The sequence below is a fragment of the Lycorma delicatula genome, chromosome 1, assembly GCF_047948215.1.
Source record: "Lycorma delicatula isolate Av1 chromosome 1, ASM4794821v1, whole genome shotgun sequence".
Lineage (NCBI taxonomy): Eukaryota > Metazoa > Arthropoda > Insecta > Hemiptera > Fulgoridae > Lycorma > Lycorma delicatula.
The window spans coordinates 390,668,115-390,693,369 of NC_134455.1; the positions used below are offsets into that span (position 1 = coordinate 390,668,115).

Genomic DNA, 25,255 nt, shown 5'->3' on the forward strand with positions numbered 1-25,255 from the left:
CAAGACGACACTATCTGAAAGTGAATCGTCTACACGAACACGAAACGATCGGTGATTTAAGAATTCCCGGATAAAAGCAAGCATATTGCCTTTGATTCCCCATCCCTTGAGGGTGTTAAGAATATCACGTCGCCAGGCTGTGTCGTACGCCTTTTTTATATCGAAGAAGATAGCGACGAGGTGCTGGCGGTTTAGGAAGGCGTTTTGTATGGCTGTTTCCATTGACACTAAATGGTCAATGGATGATCGTCCTTGTCGGAAACTACTCTGTTCCGAAGATAGAAAGCCATGTTTCTCCAAGTACCATGTAAGCCAGCGATTTACCATTCTCTCCATTATTTTACATAACACGCTTGTTAAAGAAATAGGGTGGTAGCTTGAGGGATCGGTTATGTCTTTACCAGGCTTTAGTACCGGTATAATAAATGCTTCTGACCAGCCGGGCGGAAAGACTTGTTCGGAGAATAAACCATTGTAAATATTCAAAAGATATTGTAGTGCTGAGTTAGGAAGGTGTGAAAGCATACCAAGGCGAACGTTGTCTGGTCCAGGGGAAGTGTCACGTGAGTTCTTAAGTGCGTGTAACAATTCGTTAAATACGAATGGAGAGTTCAATTCACGAACCGAATCACCAATGTTTAACGACAATATTTCTATCTGTACTTTGTACCTCTGAAAATCGTTATTATATGATGAAGTGAGAGACACCGAGGGGAAAGATTTTGCTATAGTCGAAGTTGATGAAAGGAGTTCTCCTTCATCAATGAGACCGAGAATAGATTGTCTCGGTGATCCGAAAATTGCATGGATTTTTTTCCACACAGTAGACGTGGGAGTAGTACGTGAGATGGTGTTCACATATTTTATCCATGAATTCCCCTTAGCGTTCAAGAAGACCCGACGGCACACCGCTCTAGCCCTGCGGTACAAATTTAGATGTTCTGGCCTATTATTAAATTTGCGTAGTGCTCGCCGTCGATTCTTAATAGCACATTTTCAATCATCATTCCACCATGGAACGGAAGGACGTTTAGGATTACCCGATGTTTGTGGGATATATCTGCTGGCAGTTTCAAGTATCATAGACGTAAAAGAGGAATACTGCTCAAGGATGTTCGCGCCGTCGTCATACTGTGATTGGAAGGCTTTATGATATCCATTCCAATCCGCCCTTTCAACAATCTACCTCCGTGGCCTTCTCTTAACCTCGTGGTCCATACCGAAACCAATAATAATTGGTTTGTGGTCACTGCCGTGAAAGTCATCACAAACAGATCAATCAAGATAATGGAGTAAATTCGGTGAGCATACAGAGAGATCGATGTTAGACATAGTACCAGATGATAAAGACATGAATGTGTGAGATCCATTATTCAGCAAACAAAGGTCTAAGTCTTGTCTCACACTGTGTATATTTCCTCGAGTGGAGCAGAAGGTTGAGCCCCAGGAAACATGGTGGGCATTGAAGTCTCCTACTATTAACGACGGAGATGGCATTTGTGTGAGGAGATTTGAGATATCCAGAGCACTGAACTCAGTTTTCGGTGAGAGATACAGATTGCAGATATGCCACTTGAAGGGGATAGAGATCTTTACTGCAACAGGAATGGAATGGAATGCAAAGTTGGCAGGAGTCTATTACTCCCTACTTTATCGCAGAACCTGGACAGGGTCCCTTGCTGCTGGATCATTCTAATCGGGCTTGTTTTTAAAAGGGTTATTTTTTAATCTCGGATCTAATTTTTCAAGTTTTGTCTATTATTATTTTAGTGAATTTAAGACGGATTTAATTGCATTCCAATCCGTTGTTAAACCAGCGTTATCGAACCCATTTCATGGGCCGACCGCGGAAGGCTAGGCTTATAAAGCCTGTCCTCCCGACGTAATTCCCCTTCAGACCGTCCACTGAAGTCCTTTCGGTGCTAACTCTTTAATAGGCTAGCAGGAATACGCCACAACGGGGCACTAGCTATAAGGAGAGAGCAATGCGTCCCCTTTTCCGGAGGAGTCGCAATTGCTGGGATATTTTGTCTTACTGTAAGTTTTTTTTAAAATTTAGACCGCGTTTTTGTTTTATGCGCGACTTACCGTGTTTGACGTCTTCAAACTATATAACTCGCGAAAACTTTTCACTCGCGACCCCGGAAACGCGTCTGACGCACTATTCCGTTTATGGCTCATGCGATATGGAGGCCCCTAAGCCTGGTTTGTCGATTTTCGGCTACCGCACCGCACCATCACGGTGGTTCGTCCAGTACGGCGTGAGGCCGCTTCCTTACAACTGTCGGAGTTGGGTCCTCTCGGCAGATGTCCCGAAGATGACTGTGTTCGGACACAGCCGCTCTCCCGAACAGTCTGCGCGCCTGCGCCACCCCCACCTCGGACACGGATTGAAATCTCGCATCAGATCGGAGAGTGGCGTTCCTGACGAACCACGGAGCTCCAAAGATCGTCCGCAACGCGATGTTTTGGACGGCCTCGATCTTCTTTTGAAGCGAGGAGCTCAACACTGCCCCCCATGCCGGGTAAGCATATGTTAGAATCGGCAGTACGTACAGCCGAAAAATGAGGAGCTTAGTTGCCAGTGGGTACGGGCTGGCACTGTTCAGCACTGGGTATAGCGAGGCTCTGGCGGCCTTAGCCCTCCGGGTCGCATAATTTACATGTTCGCCGAAGGTAAGCCGCCTGTCCAACACCACCCCCAGGTACTTAACTGTTTTACTGCAACAGCAGGAACGAGAGTGGTCAGTTGAATCCTTGTAGTCGACACCTTATCCTTCATGAAAATAGCTACTCCACCACTCTCTCTACTGTACTATACAGTCGTATCTCTCACAGAAGTATCCTGAGTGCTATTGGGTCATGTTGTAGAAGATGAGTTTCCTGGAAACACATGATTATCGGATCATGTACGTGTGCCAGTACTCCAATATCTTCAATGCGGGACCGAAGACCTCTAACATTCCACTGAATAATCTTCATAAGGGTAAAAAAATATAAATAAATAAATATACTTAGGAAACCATATAAAATATAGTTGTATGCGATTCGGTTTTTTTTTCGTATTCTTTATTTTAGATAACTCCGACGCCCTTTGGTCGGGAGGTTCTTCAACCATATCCTCCAGTATATGGGGTGATGGAGGAGACATTAGAATGGAATGCCGCTACTGACATCCCAGAGGGGGTGATTATGTGGGTTTCATTTACAAGGAGCTTATTAGTCGGCTTACTGCCAGCTGTGATAGTCCCTGCCCGTACTGGTAGGAGTTTGGGAGCAGGAACTTTCGTATCACACTTTGGATTCATTTACTGCGACGTAAGACTTTTTATTCATCTTTGTCAGTTCTGAAAGAGTGGCTGTAAGCGAAGCAACTTGATCAGAAAGCATCTGAACGAGTTTCTTAAGTTCATTGCAGGATCCGCACTGCTGATTATGAACATTTGTAGTAATTTGTTTTGACGCAGCGGTGGCGAAAGATACATTCGGTTTGACGAGATTCCGTGAGTCGATTATCTTTCTATATTCCCTGCGTTGCAGCTGGGAAAGATAGCTTCTGCTCGGTACAGATTTTGAGAATTGCCTTTTCTTCTTTAAAGGTCGGGCAATCTCGGGAGCCAGCTGTATGTGAACCACTGCAGTTCGCACACTTTTCACTTTCCTCGCGGTTAGTGTCACCGTGACCTTCGTTAGCACATCGAGCACAGATGTTGTAGTGTGACCGTACCCTTGGCATCTGAAACGTCGCTGTGGGTTGAGTATGAATGGTCGTATCCGAACCGAGAGGTAACCCGCTTTAATCTTCTCTGGTGAAAAAGGAAGACTGAATGTCAGTATAAGAGACGGTGTCAGTTCTGTTCCGTTCTGCCGTTTCATTATACGTTTCACTTCTATAATACCTTGAGCACAAAGTTCATCAGCAATTTCACTTACATTCATTTCCAGAAAGTCACGACAAAAAATTACCCCTCGGCTGGTATTTAGGGTCTTGGCATGCTGTACTTGTGTTTATGCCGCCCATATTGGCGAGACGTAATAGTGAGCGAGTCTGCTCATCGTTAAATGTTTCCACCATGTAATTTCCTAATACAACCGGGGTGACACACTTGTTAATAAGGAAAGGTTTTGAAGGGAGCCACCTTCCTGATTATTTCGAAAAACAACAAAGCGAACGTTCTTACACCTGATATCATCTTCGTTTGCTGTAGCAAGATTATCCTCGTCAGACGAAGCTGACCAAGGCCTTTTCACTAGACTGAAATTGGTGTTTTTTCAGATGGACCACCAACCATCATAGAATTTACTGAAGGAACTGTAATTTTGGTCCCACGAGAACCGGCGATATAATAGACCACTCCAGCAGAGCGCACACGTATTGGAGCTAGAACTAAATACAACTGGGTTTGTTCTGGTGCCCAGAGGACATCGTTCGAGACTCGCTACGTAGAGCCATTCAGCTATCGGCACGATAGTTCCCACCTTGGGTTACAGTTGCGTTTTTACGATTCGCAACACCACCGAGTGTAAATGTAAGAGAAAATTGTGTTGGATGTTGTTGGGTAGTCGAGTAAATGTATACGTTGCACTTCGTGTAGTATATGTGTATAGTGTAAAGCATTCTGCAGCTCAGTGTGTAGTGGGAAGAAAAGCTGCAGAGGCTAGGCCCGTGGTGACGCCAACCCCCAAGTCTTAAAAGAATAAGGACTCCCCCCGTTTTAAAGACTCCCCGTCGGGGAGTCTAACTTAGGAGTCTAACCACCTAAATGGCCAGGAAAATATCACCGCTACAGTTTGTGGAATTTTATCTATTGCAAAAGAAAAAATACAATAGATTGCTTAATACAGAAATGTAAAGGGACTGATTGCTGCTAAAGAGGGCCACTAAAGCAGAATAGTGAAACAGTGAAGAAACGGTTGCGTGATGGCGGCTCGGAGGTTCGTCGCTTATGCTGATGACACACTGCTACTGTTTGAAGGGAATTTGTGTAACGAGGTAAAGTCCGAGCTGCTCATGCTTGTGAGACACTCCAATTGTGGAGTCTCCAACATAAGATGATTTTCAGCCCAGAGAAAACGACAATGATATTGCTTAAGGGCCAACTGGCTGCTTCCCGACAAATCCGGGTTCTAACGGCTAGTCTCCTCATTCGGTACATTACGGCTCAAAAATACCTGGGTGTTATCCTTGATGAAAATTTTCAGTTCAAGGAACATCTACAGTATGTGGCGAAAAAGGTCACTGATGCTTTTTATGGAATCCGTAGAGCCATTCATCCCGAGTGGGGATTGAATTACCGTACCAAGCATATCCTTTACAAAGGTGTCAGTGAAGCTATTATGTTTTATGGTGCACCTGTCTGGGCTCGCCGCATGGATTTTAGGTGTTGCGCAAACATTTTGTTGCGGACCCACAGACTCCTCTTGCTGGCTGCTATATGCGGTGCGCACGCGTGTGCATGGGCGTGTTTAAAAAATTAAATTTTTACTTTTTTATATGAACCGGGTCAATCATAGGTCATATTTTTTTTAGATATAATCAGTGACTATGGTATTACAGTTGAGGATCGTGAAATACTTGGTCACAAAATAATGTTTCTTGAATTACTATGAGTGGCTGTAAGACCTAATAAATATAAAAAAGAATATATTACAAGAGTTACAAACTACAACTTATTAAATCAAAAACTTCAAGGTAAATTTACTCAAGTGGAAATCATAAACATCAAATCTTTTGATTAATCTAATTAAAAATGAAATTAACAACATAATCACTATAAAAATTCTATACCAACACAAAATTTTCATCATGGGTCTGCAATAAATAAGAAACACCACCAAAAACCAGGACACCACGGAATCTGAAGGATGTAGAGCCTACAAAGGTATACCTCAGAAGAGATTGTTGAAAAATGTCCCACAGTTTGGAACAGGCTTTTTAGTCAACCTCAAAATAATAAACTTCACACAAGAATTCAAGTCACAATCCCTCAAGAATCTCAACACTCACCCTAAAAGCATGTATTAAATCTACACTATAATAAACGCCCATGTACCCACTAATAATAAAAAACCTCTCCAAAAGACCATTCTGGTATCTACTCAACATGACTATAAATAACATCCCAAAAACCTTGTTAAACAATCTGAGACTTCAATGCTCAACTAGGCAGAGAAAGAAGGTACCACGAGTTCATTGGAAAATGGCCTGCCCAAAAGAAAACAAACAACTGACAGAGACTACAACCTAATTTTAAAATTCACATATTTCAAATGGATATCTCGAAAACTCAAAACCTGGAAACACCCCTACACTAAAGGAGAATGGCAACTAGACCTCTAGACAAACACCACCACAAGGAGATCTAAAACATAAAAATCCTCCGAGGAGTAGACACAGGCTCAGATCAATATGTAGTCAAAATTAAATTTATTCCCCAAAGAAAGTAAACCAAGCCCCTAACACTAAAAGAAAAATGGACCGCACCCAACGAATCAATAAAAAGTACCAAAAAATAGCATTCACAGATAAACTTAACGTCTAGTCAACAACCTTAAACAAATCGCAGAAGAATTGGCCCAATAAAATCCCATAAAAAACATCAATAGTAGAACAGCAAATCTGACGAAACAATGGGGAAAAGACATTAAGCATGGTTATTTCACCAATTCCAAAAACCAGAACACTCTTCCAAAACCTAGTAAAACAAAGAAAAGAAACCACCCGAACGCTAAGGATAATAAAAAGACAACAGGATAAAAATACACTGAAGTCAATAGAAAAAGAATTCCATAGAATACAGTCAAGAGACTACTACAAAACCTTAAAAAAATCAGCTCCAAAAAAATGCAAACCCCCCCAACCATACTAATAAAGAATGAAAATGGTAAACTGGCCTGTAACAATAGAGACAACGCAAATATCCAAGCTAAATATTTTTAACTCCAAAACTTCAACATAAACAACCCAATAACAACAATACCAGAAAACATCAACCCACCCACAATAAAAGAAGTCTACCAAGCACTGGGTGTGATGAAGAATTACAAAACATTGGGTAAACAGACTTTTGTAGCGATCTCTGGAAACATACAAAAAGATCAGTAAAAATTTCCCTTCATCAACAGCTTGTCAACATCTGGATCAAAGAAAAACTACCAAAGCACTGAACAACAGGGAGATTTCAGATCCTGGAGGAGCTGTCCGGACCAGATCAAGGGTCACAAGATAATAATGGATTACAACAGGAAAGGAAACACACAACATGGTGATAACATTTGTCGATTTCAAGAAAGCTTACGAATGCATCTATAGAGAAACTTGAGACTAAAAATTCCAAGACACCTCAGACTACATACCAAATTAGTAAACACGATAAAACTGACTCACAAATACTAAGTAAAAAGTGAAATTCAGAGACCAGCTCTCGAAACCATTTGAGATCACAACAGGACTGCACCAAGGCTGTCACTTATTAATCAACTGTGCTCTGCAATGATAATGAGGGAATGGCTCAAAAAGTGCCCCCCAAAAATAAAAATAAGCCGAAAAATCACTACAAACTGTCTTGGTTTCGTAACAACCTGGCACTGCTAGCAAATGACATCAACAAAGCTAAATCACAGATACTAGAACTTCAAAACATTTTTGTGTTAAATAAAACTAGCCTCAAAATATCACTCAAAAATACAGAAATTATGCCCCAAAAACCAACACAATTAAAAGAAGTAAACATAAACGGTAATAAGATTAAAATAGTAACCTAATTTAAATATCTCAGAGAAATAATAACAAATATAAACAAAAAATCTGATGTGAACACCACATGACTTTCTTGTACACCTATTAAATTACATATATACTTTTTACAATGAAAAGTATACAAAATTTTATTTTATTAATAACTTGTGATACTTTTTCATATTTTCTTTTTAATTATTATTGAATTACTATTTATCGTAAAACTTTTTTTTTCGATCAGAGGTTAATAATTATTAATAAATCAATATAATTAAATTAAAAAAAAAGAAAAGTTACAAAAAAGGAGATGAAGTCTGATTCGAGCTGATGTGCCTTCCCCTTAAAGATCAAAAAATTTCATTAATTAAAATTTCATTTGGCTAACTCTGGAACCAATGAAAATAACTACCACTTATGATATATCGTTGAAAAGCTCTCGATTAGAGCTTATTACTGTAATTAAGAATTGTTTGGACACTTTTGGTTCAGCAATTGCAATCAAAAGGGGGGTTGCACAACTAGATGTTACAACAGTCCTAAATAAAAAATTTCAACATCCTATGGCTAATCGTTTTTGAGTTATACAAGATACATACATACACACATAGATACATGCAGAAACTAGTCAAAATGGATTCAGGGACACTCAAAATTGATATTTCTGTTTAAATCTGAAAACTGATATTTTTTATGATCGCAATACTTCCTTTACCTCGTACAAGGAAGAAAAAACCTTGATCCAAACAAGAAGAAACAAACTAGTTTAAGCACAAAAATAACCTAGTACCCTTACAATAAAAAATGCCTATCAATAAATGCAAAAAATAAGACTCTTCTACAGTTATAAAACCAGAAGCTACTTATGCAGCAGAAACACTCTTCTACCTGAATGAACAATCAAAGACTGACAGAGTCCTGAAAATCTAAATTGGAAGAACCTTCATGAACAAAAAGTACCAGAATGACTGGCAGTGGTTGATCGTGCCCAACAAAGTTTTGTACAAAGAGTTAGAACCCATCACTGATACTATGTGTAAGAGGAGATTAGAATTTTTTGGACATATCATGAAGATGCAAGATTTGAGACTTCTGAAGCAGCTGGTAGAGTACAATCTCAACTTGAAAAACACCAAATCAGGATGCAGATGGATCAGAGAAATAACAGAAAAATAGAAGGAAAAGACCTTACAGCAATAGACACAAGACACCTCAGACAAAATAAAATTAGACAAGAAAATCAATGACAAAAACATTTGCTTCACTCACAAGAAAAAAACACAAACATTTTCAACACTAAAAAAGGTACAAAGATCGGAACATATGAAAACGTACTGGGAAGAATGCAAGGCCCAAACAGTCCCAACAAAGAGGCTTTGATAATGGACTGACTAAAGTGATCCTAGTAGCTAGTAATAAAAGATAAGAATAATAATAATAAACATTTCAGGGAAAGCACATTTCCAAATTGTTTAAGGAATGCCGTATTTGTCATTTACAAATCTGCATCAAGACTTCAAACCGGTAACTACAGACCACTATCCATTCTATCAGTAATAACAAAGCTATTTGAAATGATTATGATTACTTAAGATTACTTAATTATATGAGGGATACTTGGTTATTTAACACAAGACAAAATGGTGTTTTGTCTTGACAGGAGAAATACAGAAACTATTGATGCCTCCCTTAAGGAATTTATCTACAGAGAAAGGCTGACAATGAAAACTCAGTTATTGCCTACTTTCTGGATCTACAGAAAGTTTTTGATGTTGTTGTACTCAAGGAGTACCGATTGAAAGACTGAGTGGTATTGGTATAATTGATGTACCATTATATATTTTTAAAGATTACCTGAATCTCAGAACTCAATTTGTAGCAGTAAATAATAGTGCTCCTTTAGTGATAATCAGTGGAACTCCACAGGGTATTGTCTTTTGGGCCCTATTTTATTTTTAATATATATTAATCGACAACAATAAGATTATATAAAAATCTGATGCTTCACTGATGATAATTCTCCCTTTTTATTTTGGATCTATTGATATTATCTACACGGATGCTCAATAACATCCAGGTATTGTAGCTGATTGGACCAAAGCTAGCAACATTAAGCTCAATGAAGGTAAATGCAACTATATGATTTTTAATAAAAAGTTAAAAATTAAAGTCAAAGTTAAAAGTAAAATTAAAAGTTTAAAACCTCTGGGACCGCTGTTAGGTATTGGTTCAGAGGATGAGATGAATGGCAATTTTTGTAGTGTGTGAAAATGCCATGCCTCTCAAGATTCAGACCCAGGACCTCCAGATGAAAGGCTGAGACGATACCAGTTGTGCCACAGAGGCCGGCACAGCTCATAGCTTGCATATTAACATAACTACTATTAAAGAAGTCAATAATACTATATACACAGAACTAACACTGGATAGAGGCTTGCAATTTGATAAACATGTAGAAGCCACATGCAGCAAAATTAACAAATCTATTCATCCCTTGTTATAATGTTTCACACCTAATGAATAGAGAAACCAAATTCAAGATTTATTACGCTTACATTTACTCTACATTGAATTATCTTGTGGCCTTTTGGGAACAAACTACTAAGAACATTAATGATATGCAAGTAACAGAAAATAAACTGCTAAAGGTGTTATTTTGTAAACACAAAGGGACTCACTACTTTGAGAACTTAAGTGGAACTTCATTGACAGCCTAAGTTAAGTTACTATCAATATGATATTGTTAAATTGGACAGTGTAAACTTAATTAACAAAATTATGAATAATCTTTTTTATTGCTTTGAGACAAAACTGTGACAATTCCTAATCAAGGACGTATCACAACTTTTATATTTTGCCTAGAGCAAAGAACATCATCAGGAAAGAATTACTTTAATGACTGCACAATGGTACAATGAACTCCCTGAAAGCTTTAATGTTAATTTAAAAAATTTGTGATTCCTTTTCTAAAATGTACAGTTTATTAGTTTCTATTGTTTTGTGGACATATTTTTTTTCTTTTATAATTTGTTTTTTGGGTTCAATAAATAAATAAATAAGATAAAAAATATATATAGCAAATTTAAATGAAATAATTAAAAAAATAAACATACATTTTCATAAGTCTTACCTTTAAAACCAGTGGGGCATCCAACAAATAACAGACCATATTTGCTTGCAGAATCGACTAAACTTAAATAATCACTAACTGAGATGGTAGATTCATCTGGAATGATTCGCAGCCGACTAAATAATTTGAACTGAAAACCCTAAATAAATAAATACAAAATAATGCTTAAAAAAAGACAAATAACCTACTTAACTAAACAGCTATCGTGAAGTATTCTTTGTAAATTATAATCAGTTTCAATACCATAAAAGATACTGTAATATACCATATAGTGTAATTACATGTAAACTCAATATTCAAATACTGATGACATAAAAGATACTTTTTTAGAGTATCAGGAATAGCTCTATTAAAGAACTTATTTTCAGTTCTTTAACGATTTGTATGAATGAACCACTAATGGTCTAACTAATAAATATTTTAATGTAATTCCTGCACAATATATATCAGTTTTGAGTAAACTGTCATTCACTTAACCACTCTCACCCGCTAACCAAATCAAATAGAAGGATAAGTAATAAAGAAGGCAGTGATAAATTTCTTCAACAAAATCTTTGAAATCCTATGTAAAGTAAAACCCCATCCACAGTAACTTTAAATAAAATTGTCTGAATATTAGTCAAATTCTATAGCTGTATTCTGAAAATTGGTCACATATGTTACATACAATATTAAATACTAATAGTTATCCAATCTTCTATTTGTAATCTGTGCACGATAAAGAAAGTCCAGTAGTGAAAACGGCATATCTTAGTAGATGCAACAAAAAAAAATTCCATTTAAAACAAGGTAAAACTAAACTAAAGTAACTACTTTATTTATTTTAATTTAGCAAATATAAACTAAAACACAATTACAACTTATGAATGATAAATTTTATACCGTATGTAAAGCGCCAAACCTGATCAACCCAAACCCAAAATTTTCATGATAAAAGGCAATACGTTATCACTCTGTCACAAATGTTGTAAGCAAACAATGGAATGGCAAATTGTCAAATATGAAACCGAGACCATTAATACATATACAAGAGTTAAATTGTTTACTTGCAATAGAAACAATTCCGCAGATCCAAAACTGGTTAGTTTATAGTTTAGGTCGGCGATTCCCAAACTCTGCACTACGGTTCCCCAGGGAGACGCGGCCTCTTCAAAGTGGTACCACAAAATACTGTAAAAGCTGCATAATTAATTGAACCAAGACATTTATAATTATTATTTTAATGTTAATAAAGTAAAAAAGTAATAAAGCTACACAAATTTATTTATTTTTATCTCCTACTTACAAGTAGTCATACTTTTACTAAGGGTAGGACGCCATGGAAAAATTTTAATTGAAAAACAGCACCACGACTCAGAAAGGGCGCTGCGACTTGGAAAAGTTTGGGAACCACTGGTTTAGGTTATACTTCTATACACCGCACATTCTAGGATCGGGCAAATGTATTCTTTAGAAAGCCTCAGCTTTCTAGGAGGCTCACCCAACTTGTTCTAAGGTGTTTTTTTAATTTCTGAAGGAAAAGCGCATTTTTTGTTAAAGCAAAATATTATGTAACTGTTAATAAGCGCCTTCAATTCTAATTTAGGTGGGGATTTGGCAGTAATGCCTGGAAATAGTCTTCTTGCTATCCTCTAGGTAGAGTAATTGTTCAGAATATGGAGAGCTATACTCCAATTTTCTGCGGGACTCCTTCAGTTAGCAAAGCTTGTACTCCTAATTCATCCAAAAAAAAAATCATGTTTGGACATCAATACTTATGAAACTGAAATACCTGAAAGATTATAATCTGGAAATATTATTATTAGTTTATCTTTGTTCTCCGATGCGATAAAATCTTTTGTTCAATGAAAGTACTGATCATCTGAAATTTAATTATATGAAAACACATAATTTAGGGGCTGGACTTGCATCAAATACCACTTGTCTGTACAAAATGTGGAGAAGAATACACCTTTATTCATCACACAAGAAAACTTATAGTTATGAAGTAAATACCAGATTTGTACTTAGAAATTTGTATAAAGAATATGTTTGTAAAAAACTTAGTGATCGTAAGGCTTTGTCTAGACAAGGTAACTTAGCGATAAGGAGATTGATAGCCTACAAAATTATTATGGGAAAGCTGTAAGAAACCCACTTTGTAAATGCTACGAGAAAAGCTGTGTGGGCAATCCATTACTATAGGATAACTACAGACTATTTCCCTCTGCATGTATTCTGCCTAGGTAAAAAAATCAACATGATGCAAATACAATAAAGCTAGATTAACTTCGAAACCATACCATCACAAGCACCCATTACCTCAAAGTGTAGCAGTCATAATAAGGCCAGTAGTTAAGTGTTTAACAGATCCTGAACTACTAAACAAGTGCTTGCACAGACAAACCTAGAATCCTAATGAATCTTTGAATAGTGTGGTTTGGACTAGAATTCCTAAAACTGTGTTAGTAGGTTACAAAACATTTAGTGTAGGAGTATATGATGCAGTTTTATTATATAATTAGGGGTGTAAGGAGAAGACAAAAGGGCTGCAACTCTGGAGTTAGAAGTGGGAGTCAACACAAATATTACTTTCAAAGAAATAGATGCGAAACATTTATATCAAGCTGAATATGATCAGTTTTTAAAAAATGTCGAACTAAAAATGAATAAAAAAAGAAAACTGATCGATTGGGAAGAAAGTACTGATGATCCAGATTATGGATCAACTTAAAATTTCCATAAATTATTTTTCTAAATATTGGTAAACATTTTTCTAAAACTACTCACAAGAATTAAATGAAATTTTTTATGGGTATTTACTAGGTTAAGATGCACTTACACCTTTTTTTTTTTAGTTTTCCATCTCTAATAAAAAAAATTTTAATAAAAGTTTTAACGCCGAAAGGTTAAAAAAAAAAAAAAAAAACTTTAAAAATGCGGGAAAAAATATTTTGTAAAAAAACAAATATGGAATAAAGGTGAATACTCTATAAAAAATTCCCTTTAAAATGATATAATATTCATGTTTCTATGACAACTAGTCCTTTAGAAAAATGTACCTAAATATCACTAATATTAAACTGTCGAGATACAAGGTACCACCTTCCTTAAGAGCATAGGTCAGGAATACTTAGCCATATCAATGTCACGCAATCTTCTGAGTAGTGCGCAGGGGTGAAAGCAATGGAAAACTACAGCGATTTTTTTTCCAAGAAAATGAAGCCCTCTGAATTTTCATGTAATAAAGATGAAGGCGCCTTCCTTGGTAAAATATTCTAAAGGTAAATTAGTACCCCATTCGGATCTCCGGATCACCAGAAAATTAAAAAACCCATTCTACGAGTTGTAGCGTGGAATGTTAGAAGTCTAAAAAAGGTTGGTAGGTTAGAAAATTGAAAGAGGGAAATGGATAGGATAAATGTAGATGTAGTGGGAATTAGCGAGGTTCAGTGGGAGGAGGAAAACGACATTTGGTCAGCTGATTTTAGAAAAATTAACTCAGCTTCAAGCAATGGACAAGCAGGAGTAGGTTTCATAATGAACAAGAAGATAGGGAAGAGAGTAGAGTATTTCAAAGTGCATAGCAATAAAGAGAGTAGAGTATTTCAAAGTGCATAGCAATAAAGAAAGTAGAGTATTTCAAAATGCATAGCGATAAAATCAAGGATAAAATAAAAACCTAAACTGACAACGACTGTTAACGTCTATATGCCTACAAGCGCCCGTGAGGATGAAGAGGTAGAGTGTGTATATGAAGGAATTGACGAAGCAATTAAACACATAAAAGGGGATGAAAATTTAATAATCATTGGAGATTGGAAGGCAAGCATTGGAAAAGGCAAGGAAAGAAATATGGAGGGTGAATACAGGCTGGGCAAAAGGAATGAAAGAGGGGACCAACTTACACAGTTTTGCACAAAGTATAATTTAGTAATTGCCAACACCCACTTTAAAAATCATAATAGAATAATATACACATGGAAAAAGCCAGGTGATACTGCAAGGTATCAGATAGATTATATCATGGTTAAGCAACGATTTAGAAATCAACTCGTCGACTGCAAAGCTTACCCTGGAGCAGTGATAGTGACCATAATTTAGTGACAATGAAATGTAGACTGGGGGTTTAAAAACCTGAAGAAAAATTAATTTGGTTTAGAACTTCATAATGAGAACCTTAACATTAAGTTTAAAGGATTATATTTTTTAATTTATGAACTATGCAATTATGTAAAATAACTAATATGAAGTTAATATGTATACAACTTGCACTTTTTTTTCTTTCTTAAACACCCCCAACATCCCCGGCCATTGCCGTTAGGCTATGCGCAGGAATGTCGGAGTGTCGTGGCAGTCGACTGCCCCCCTGTCTTGCCTTTTCTTTGGCGTCCCATCGGGGTCCTCTCAGTTTCATCAAGAAGCAGCAGCCCTCCCTTCTGGACGACCACTACATCCCTCCACTTAGAGGCTACCCTTCCCGTCCCTACACTAGGTTGCCGGCTACGCATTGCGCGAAGCCGGCAAACCGCCGCGTCCCCCTCTCACACCTGAGGGTCCCAAATGCATCATTGGAGCACCCCAACTGACCTTCATTCTTGCATATGAAGGAGCCAAAGCGTCCTCTGCATCCAGGCTGCCTCCCTGGCCCTGCACGGCGACCACGATTCGCCCCCTGTATTTTATTTATTTATTTATTTTTCCTCCCTTCAGTTGCAGCCCATCACGTTGGCGTCTGAACTTATTCCTCCTTCCGCAATCCGCGGGCACGTTCGCTGTGAGTGCCCTCGTAACCGTTAGAAGGAACACAATCAATAAAATAAAATAATACCACAATCATACAATACAAGGAAAATACATAATAAATGAAACCCACTTCATGTTGTCTCTTCGGCGATGTCACCTCTAGCCGTGGCCCTCCTGCACACGGTCGAAGCGATCGTGCTTGTCATCTCGAGCCGGCCGTACAGTACCAACCACAGTGACAATGGAGACAATGAATTCACAATACAATACAAAAATAATATATATAGTAGAAGAAACACACAGTATACTTGCTAGGGACATTGCTGCTTACCCGCGCCTAGAAGTCTTCTCCCCACTCTCTTCCATGTACCTCCTTCGTCTTCAGGATGCTAGCCACCATGCTCTGTACCGCATCCCATTCTCTCTTCCCTTTCAGCATGTGAGCTACAGTTGTTTCTGGAGTGAGGCCATCTGTGCCATGCCTACGCCGGACCACAGCCCACCTTTCGCACTCGTAAAAGATGTGCTCCGGCGTGTCATCCTGACCATACAACTTGCACCTACATGTATACATTACACAATACTAATAAGGTTCACTAAAAATCCAGTATAAAAACTAAATTCTAACCAGCCAAACTTAAAAATTTCAATAATTATGTGGTTTAAATTTAATAAGGTGGAATATAGGATTTATTTAATATTTTAGTTTAAAAGAACAGTATAAAAAATAACAAAGTAAGTAAATAAATAATATAATGAACACAAAATACCCATAAACACTTGCCTGGACATCGAGATGGTTAGGAGCTGTCAGAGTACTTGTCATTATTATTATTATTTTATTTGACTTCACTAATACAAAATACAATGAACAAACGCTGTAAGCACAATACAACCATTCTAGCAACAACGAATTAAATATAATTCAGTGCTGCCACCATTAAAATATTGCTACCTCAGGTGTTTGTACTTACGTTTAATTGGAAAAACTGAGATTTTTTAAAACAATTTTTTATTGAAAAGAGTTAAAAATTATTTCTTAAAATAATTCAATACATTTTGTTTATTCATTTAATTACGATAGTAATAACAATTATGTGTTTATAATGTACGTATGTGTAACGTGTATAATGTTCAATTGCAAATAATGCAAAATTAATTAATGAGAATATATTTTTTTAATGTACATATTTAGTTTTTTTATATCTTTACATTCTAAGTGTATAATACTTTTTCAACCGTATCTACCACAGTAATAATCATAATAATGAATTACAAGTTCAGCAGGCGTACACCTTTAGGATAAGTTTTTCTTAATTTTTATGTTTCTCGTGAAGAAAATTTCGCTTACATAATTTTTAAAACGTTTCTCTCATCTCATATTGCGTTTTTACTCAACGCATCAATAGTATTTTTATACTAATTACAACAAATTGAAAATTACTTTTAATATAATTTTTATCCGACTACGTACAAAGGAGTAGTGATAATGTATTTATGTTTGTTCCCTTTTGTAGCTTCACGGATCCAACCAAATAAAACCAAGTTTTTTTTTGGTAGTAACAGGTCTTTGGTCTACAAGTAACATAGACTATCTTAAACTGTTATCTATAATGTAGCGCTAACCCATCGGGTTGGTCTAATGGTTAACTCGTCAGCGCAAAACAGCTGATTTCGAAGTCGAGAGTTCTAAGGTTCAAATCCTAGTAAAGTAGGGTTGGTAGAAAAAACCCACCGGGTTGGTCTAGTGGTTAACGCGTCTTCCCAAATCAGCTGATTAGGAAGTCGAGAGTTACAGCGTTCAAGTCCTAGTAAAGCCAGTTATTTTTACACGGATTTGAATACTAGATCGTGGATACCGGTTTTCTTTGGTGGTTGGATTTCAATTAACCACACATCTCAGGAATGGTCGAACTGAGAATGTACAAGACTACACTTCATTTACACTCATACATATCATCCTCTGAAGATTTATCTAAACGGTAGTTACCGGAGGCTAAACAGGAAAAAGAAAGAAAGGGTTGGTAGAAAAGAACCATTGTAATGATTCAAATCACATAAATCACTTAGTTGACAAGATTTAGAATCGTTGATTCGAGTCGTACGAATCTCTCAGTGTACTCGGTGTCAATAATTATTAAGAACAAACAGAACATATAACAAAGTATTTTTATGAAATACTGCAACGCAATACCAAAAGACCTTGACAGCCACTTTTGTGTAAAGTATTGGTACATATAAATAAAATGCATTTAAATTTTAATTAGTATAAAACTTACTATATTTATTATCAATGGATTTCTCAGACAACTGATTTTGAGTTGACTATCGGATTATTGAGTAGATTCTGAGTACACTACAAAAACTTAATGAAATTTATATCCAGCCAATGTTAAAAAATATTACAATGACTTCATTTTTAATAATCGATGTAAAAGTATGCGATACACAACTGTTGATTGATGAACTGTATAATGTCAACAAATAAATAACAAAGCAGTAGTCTTTACTAAATTTGTTTATTCTGAAGTAGCAAAGTTTGATTTGATTAAGTTAATTAGTTTATTTACGATATGCATTGGTCAGCAACTAGATCATCAACAATTTCTTCATTTTATACTTTACAGTCCACGTCACCAGACGGGCCACAGGTCTGGCAACTTATAATTACTAATTGACTGCAACCATTTCAATAATTTGGTTCTGGTACAAATCAATTAAATTTATTCATGATTAGTGAGATAAGGAATGGTCAGTTGCACAACACTTGATGTACAGCTGTAGTTACACTGTGCAGAGTTCTGTGTTCGCTTTGCATTTCTATATTGTGCACGGTAAAAATCTTGTAGATTCTGTGTAATTTTTGTTATTTTGGCTTTTATTTTGTGACTGTAATATTTTATCAGTTTTGGATATATTTTACAAGACAAAGTGAAATTTTGAATTACTTTAAGATATTACATATTACTATTTAAATATTTTTTTATTTTATGTTGAGCCTATAAAACTTCAACAGTTACGGGGTTTTCATGCCACAATGTCTTCTAAACAAAATAATGTGTGGTATCATTTTAAAAGAATAAATAATGAAAAAGCTTGGTATAATTAATGTTTATCCAAATAATGGTTAAAAATGGCATAACATCAAATTTAGCGTGACATCTCAGACAGAAACATCCCACAATTGATCTCAAGAAAACAATTGCTTGTCCTTCTGACGATATTGAAACATTAGTTAATGAAACTAACATATTTATGACTGAAAATAATAACCCATTAACTTTGGCATATGTTGATGTTTAATAAACCTCATCTTCTGAACTGCTTCCAATGAAATTGATCCATCAGTCCTGACCACATCTCACGACTTCTAAATAATCACACATTACGAGATATGGAATGAAATGTATACCACCAAATAAATGCAGGGCAATTGATAATCAGATATTAAAATTTGTAATGAAAGGTTTCCATTCTTTTAGAGTAGTAGAACAACAAGAATTCAAAGATTTGTTGAATATGTTCAACTCAACATTTCCGATCACTAGCAAGAAAACAATTTCAAACCGTCTGTTGAACTTACGGTACATTCAGTTTCATCATCTGATTACAAGAAATTCATAGTGCTGTCAGTATTAAGAGATACAATGGGAGGCTCAATTTTGTTTTCTATTATATTATCCAATCTTATATCTTATTTATATATATAAATAAAAATGAATGTTTGTTTGTTTGTCCCATATGCGTTCCTATACCATTCATCCGATTGTGATGAAACATTGGTGAGTTGTTGTGCACACACCCGCGAAGATTTCTGAATTAGTTTGGACCCACTAGGTGGCACTGGGATTGAGATACTTCAAAAAATTGTATTTATGGTCTGATTAGGCTCATATTCAGAATATATGTTACTTACATGGAAAGAAATACCTCTGAAAAAAATGGACCCACTAGATGGCACTGGGGTTGAGATATTTGGAAAAATTGCATTTATGGTCTGAATTGGCTCATATTCAAAATACAAATTAGTTATGTGAAAAGAAATATTTTTGCAAAAAATTGGAAAAAGGAGAAAGAGAAAATGGGAAAAAGAGAAATGTTAAATTTTGTGAAGTTCTATAACGTACAGTTTTTTAATGTTTTATCAAACTTTCATTTGTGCTCATTTAATCTGTATACATATATATATAAACATATATTGTTACCACATATATGTCTAATTTAATATCAGCGGACGATAATGGTAGCAACGATGTGAGAGGAGCGTACAGTATACGGACATGTGGGTACAAGCTTCACTCCCACCGCGCAGTTCTCCCACCATAGCTGCGCTGCAGCCCCATCACTCTCAGGCTCCAATAAAAGAGCATGCACGAGAGTGAATTGGCAATTCATCGTCGACCACCACCTGGAGAAGACCAAGAAGAAGAAGAAGATGGAAGAAGACAGAAGAAGTTCCCTGGCCGGCTCAACGTGGGATCTCCCGGTGGATGCCAACATCTCCGCCAGAGCAGCAGGCCTGGCCGGCCCGCTGATGGAGTCGCTGGATGCGAACACTACCTTCCCGCTACAGTTCCAGCTCGCTGGGCTCAGCAGCAAGAGCCGACCGAGCGTGAGATTGCTCGGGGAGAACCGCCTCGGCCGCGCCGGCGAAAGACGACCGACGCTGACCCGACACTGCGAGGCTCTGGGGACCACCACTGCCATGCTGTAGTGGGGACCCAACTGCCACTGAGGGAAAGCCCGGTCGGACTTGAAGGGATGAGCCGCAACTCCCCGACCTCGCCGGAGACCAGCTTCCGGACCCAACAGCTTTTCTCAGAGCTAACACAAAAAACGCACCTTTTCAGGGACATCATGAGATTAGTAAGTGCCACGTGCCGTTGAAGCCATTCGACGACAATATATATACTGAAATCTAGCAGCGACAATACTGTTGTCCAAATATCCAAATGTATATCCAATCCAAACAAACTTCATTTATCACCACCCACTAGATGACATCAAGAGTTGTAACTTGGGACCTAATCCCACATGACCCCATTACAGTCAATCATGAAAGGTATATTAAAAAATACTCCACCGGCTGAACCAAGCCACACCAGAGTTCAGAGAAGGCAGCAATCTGATATGGTGGGCTGCCACTTAGAAGATAATATGCAATCGAAAGCATTGGAATGTCTTATACCACACACAAGAACAAGAGCAATACAAAATTCACAATCAAACTGACCCTACAACTTTACAAACAATATAAACTCACTCCTGCAGACTGGTAAATTAAAAATAACAACTGATGTAATGGACCAACACAAAATTCTCACGATGGGACTGCAGGAAATAAAAAATATAGACCACGATGCCATGGAATCTTAAGGATATAGGGCTTACAAAGGTATATCTGAGAAGAGAGTGATGAAGAATGTCTCACAGTTTGGAATGAGCTTTTTGATCAGCTTAAAAATAATAAACTCTGAATAAGAATTCAAGTCACAATCCCCAAGAATCTCAACACATCCTAAAAGCATCTAATAAAATCTACACCATAATAAATGCACATGCCCGCCACTAATAATATAAATAAATCTCCAAAAGACAGTAAACAAAGAAAAAAGGTTCTGGGTCCTACTCAACCAGACCACATATAACACCATAAAAATCATGCTAATCAACTAATTTAAGGCTTCAAGGCAGAGAAAGAGGATACTATGACATGATCAAAAAATGGCCAGCCAGAGAGTACAAATGAAAACTAACAGAGTAATAACGAAAATGGACGATCACTGTAGAAACCAAAACATAATCTCAAAGACCACATATTTCAAGAGGAAACCTAAAAACTGGAAACTCCCAGACTACACTAAAGGAAAATGGCAGCTCCTTCAGATCATGTCTTCATGATCTGAAGGGACACCATCAGAAGGGGATCTACAACATAAAAGTACTCTGACGACAAATGCACTCTGAGACAAAGGCTCAGATCACTACATAGTCAAAATTAAAATTAAATCCATTCTCCAAAGAAAGCAACAAAACCAAAAATAAAAGAAAAATAGATCCTACCAAACTAATCATGAATGAAAATTACCAAACAGCAACTGAAAAGATAACAATCACAGTTAAATTTGAAGACCTAGTCAACAACCTTAAACAAACTGTAGAAGAATAGGCCCCAATAAAAGTATCAATAGTGGAACAGCAAATGCGACAAAACACTGCGAAGAGCCATCAAACATGGCTATTATACCCATCTCAAAAATTAGAAACATCCTTCAAAAATCTAGTAAATCAAAGAAAAACCACCACAACACCACAAGGAAAATAAAAAGACTAACACCATAAATAAAGACACACTGAAATCAACAGAAGAATTCAACAAAATTCAGCAGAGAGACTACCACAAACCTCCAAAAATCAAATCCCACAACCCTACTAATGAAGGTGAAAACAATAAAACCTGGCCCATAACAATAAAAACAATGTGGAATTCCCAGATAAATATTCCATCTCCTAAATTGTGAAGAAGAAACATAACTCTTAAACTTCAACAGCAGCACACCAATAACAACACTACTGGAAAACATCAATCCTCCCACAATAAAACAAGTCAACCAAGCACTGAGTGAATGAAAAATTACAAAGCGGTGGGAGAAGATAGACCTTTTGCAGCTAAGTCCAGCAAAAATCGCCCTTCATTTACATCTTGTCAACATCTGAATCAAATAACTACTAGAATATTGAACAACAGCCCTTATCAATCCACTACACAAAAAAGTGAACAAAGCAGACCCTAACAACTACAGGGGAATCTCACTCCTAGACAAAACATGCAAAGTTCTTTCAGGAATCATCAACTACTGAGACCAGATAATGAGTCTCATGCTAATAATGGATTACAACAGAAAAAGAAGCAGAAACATGGTGGTAAAACGTTTGTCGACTTCAAAAAGTATATGATTGCATCCACAGAGAACCTCTACTAAAAATTCTAAGACACCTCAGACTACATCCCAAATTAAGAAAGTGACTCCCACAAATAATAAACCAAAAGTGAAATTCAGAGGCAAACTCTTAGAACCATTTGAGATCAAAACAGGACTGTGCCAAGGCAATGGACCATCACTGCTACTACCCAACTGCACTTTGGAAATGATAATGAAGGAATGGTTCAAAAAATGCCTTCAAAAATAAAAATAGGCCAAAAAATCAAAACAAACAGCTTTGGTTTTGCCAACAACTTGGCACTGCCAGCAAACGACATCAACAAAGCTAAAACACAAAATACCATTCTGTAAAAGCTAAAACAAACTAATACCATTAAAAAAGACAGAGATTATGCCCCAAAAACCAATGCAATTAAAAGAAGTAAACCTAAACGTTAATAAAATCAAAATAGTGACCCAATTTATATACCTCAGAGAAATAACAAACTAAACAAAAAAATTTCAATCCAAACAAATTAGCTAAAGCCCAAAAATTAACCTGGTACACTTACAATAAAAAATGCCTATCAATAAATTCAAACATATGACACAACTACAGAGTTATAAAACCAAAAGCTATTTATGCAGTAGAAACACTTTTCTACCTGAATGAACAATCAAAGAGTGACAGACTCCTGAAAATCGAAAGAATTAGAACCTTCATGAACAAAAAATGGAATACTAGAAAGATGGGCAGCAGTGGAACGTGCTCAACAAAGTTGTGTACAATATCATCTTAAATACGGTATCACTGATACCATGTGTAAGAGGAGACTAGTATTCTTTGGACACATCATGAGGATGCAAGATTTGAAACTTCTGGTATAGTACAATGTTGACTCAAAAACACCAAGTCAGGATACAGATGAATCGGAGAAATAAGAAAGGATCTGAAGGAAATTGGCCTTACATTAGAAGACACCACAGACAAGATAAAATTAAATGAAGAAATCAAGGACAAAAAGACTCACAAGAAAAAAATTCTTAACATGAACATTTTCAACACCAGAAACGATACAGAAATTGGAATGCATGAAAAAGTACTGGAAGGACCACAAGACCCTAACAGGATAACTAGAAATTTGGATAATGGACTCTGACTAAAGTGATCCCATGTGATAATAAAAAATAAAAATAGTAATATTATAACAATAAAAGACACATCTTTATATAAATGAAATTTTAATTTTAATTTAAGATCTTTGAAAGAATTCTCTCTGAATGCTCTAAGTATTCTTTGTAAATTTTGATAATTGTTAAATAGCTCTGTAAATAAATTTTATCAGAGCATTCTCGACAGGAATAATGACTTACATGCCTAGGATTCATATCAATGAACCATCTAATCATTTCTTGTTCATTGATTAACCTAAAAGTTTGTGTGTTTTTACTTCTTTTATCTGTGATTAAAAAACCTGGAAATTTTTTAGTTAATTGATTGACCTGTATTCAAGTAATATCATGTACGGGATATAGTTCTATATATTTCTATGTTGGAAGAATATAATTCTATGTATTTCAACTTCAGACAATCCAATATTAAGAGAATTTATCACTGAAATTTGTCAGTTTCTTGTAACTGCACAGTCCTTTTTTTCCTTTCCACAGCTTTATTTGAAAGACTCCCTCTGTGAATCATGAGACCTTGCTGATGGTGAGGGTACTTGATCTCCCGTGTAATTGTTGAATTTTAGTATTACATAAGTTTATTCATTATTTATGAAGAGTTTTGTTTGAATAATTAGGATAGTGTCTTGTCATGACGAAACTATTTTTTGAACCGCATTCAATATTTTGTGATTTAGAAGTTAATCTTTGTTAGTGTTTCCTAAATTGGCATTATTATAAATAAATATGATTTTAAAATTAATTATATATTTATAAATTGTAAAAAGATTTCAAGGTTGTTTATGTTAGAGTAGAATATAAAACTGATCATCGCGATGATTCCAATAAAAATACAATCCCACTAAGTATCAGAACTAAAAAAAATAAACTGTAAAGATCAATTAAACATGCAATTTGTTTTTAATACTGCTTATTTGCAGATGTGTGCTGCCCTCATTGAACAGTCTTATTTATACAAACAAAAAGATGAATGATATTCTGTTAGCACAGAATATCATTCAGGTGAAAAAACCTGGCTTTTATGATCATTATCAAGATTAGATATCTCAATACATAAATTAAGGGGTATTAATGAAGAGTATACTGATAATACATGGTTTACAGAAATCGTATGGGCAATAAGGATAAAAGAAGAGGATTAGCATCATGGATTACTCATGATTTAAAATACATATCGTGATGCTGAATAGCTACGAAACAACACTGTTAGGAACTAGAAGTTGGAAAAGTTATGCAGAAATAAAAGGAATTGTAGATCACATTAATGGACTTAATGTAAACACAAAATATCTTGTTTATTTTGAATGTTTTATGCAGGTGAACTTAGTTTATCGATTTGATATCTTCTAATGTTGTTGGATGTGATGTAATTCAGTTAAAAGGTATTAAACTTTTGAAACCTGCAGTTCTATGTACCTGTAGTTTCATGTATTTTCCAATGGTGGAGATGTCAAAAATCTGCTGGTGTGGAAGTCAACATTCTAAACACTCACAATTAACTTTATATTAGAAGGCATATCAAAAGCAGTACAACAGTATACAGGAATAAATATT

General features: G+C 36.2%; 2 protein-coding genes across 2 annotated transcripts in view; both read right to left on the reverse strand.

Annotated features, from left to right (window-relative positions):
• LOC142317994 (uncharacterized) overlaps nucleotides 1-25,255 on the reverse strand; it is a 483,222-nt gene that overhangs the window by 123,591 nt on the left and 334,376 nt on the right. The gene's annotated exons all lie outside the window — the stretch shown is intronic.
• The window catches only part of LOC142317995 (nuclear pore complex protein Nup214-like), a 60,598-nt gene that overhangs the window by 34,238 nt on the left and 1,105 nt on the right, over nucleotides 1-25,255 (reverse strand). The window contains exons 2-3 of the mRNA XM_075354529.1: nucleotides 22,808-22,859; nucleotides 10,866-11,004 (exon numbers count right to left, since the gene is read on the reverse strand). Of these exons, the coding sequence (XP_075210644.1) occupies nucleotides 10,866-11,004; nucleotides 22,808-22,859 (191 nt within the window). The remainder of the gene's footprint in view (nucleotides 1-10,865; nucleotides 11,005-22,807; nucleotides 22,860-25,255) is intronic.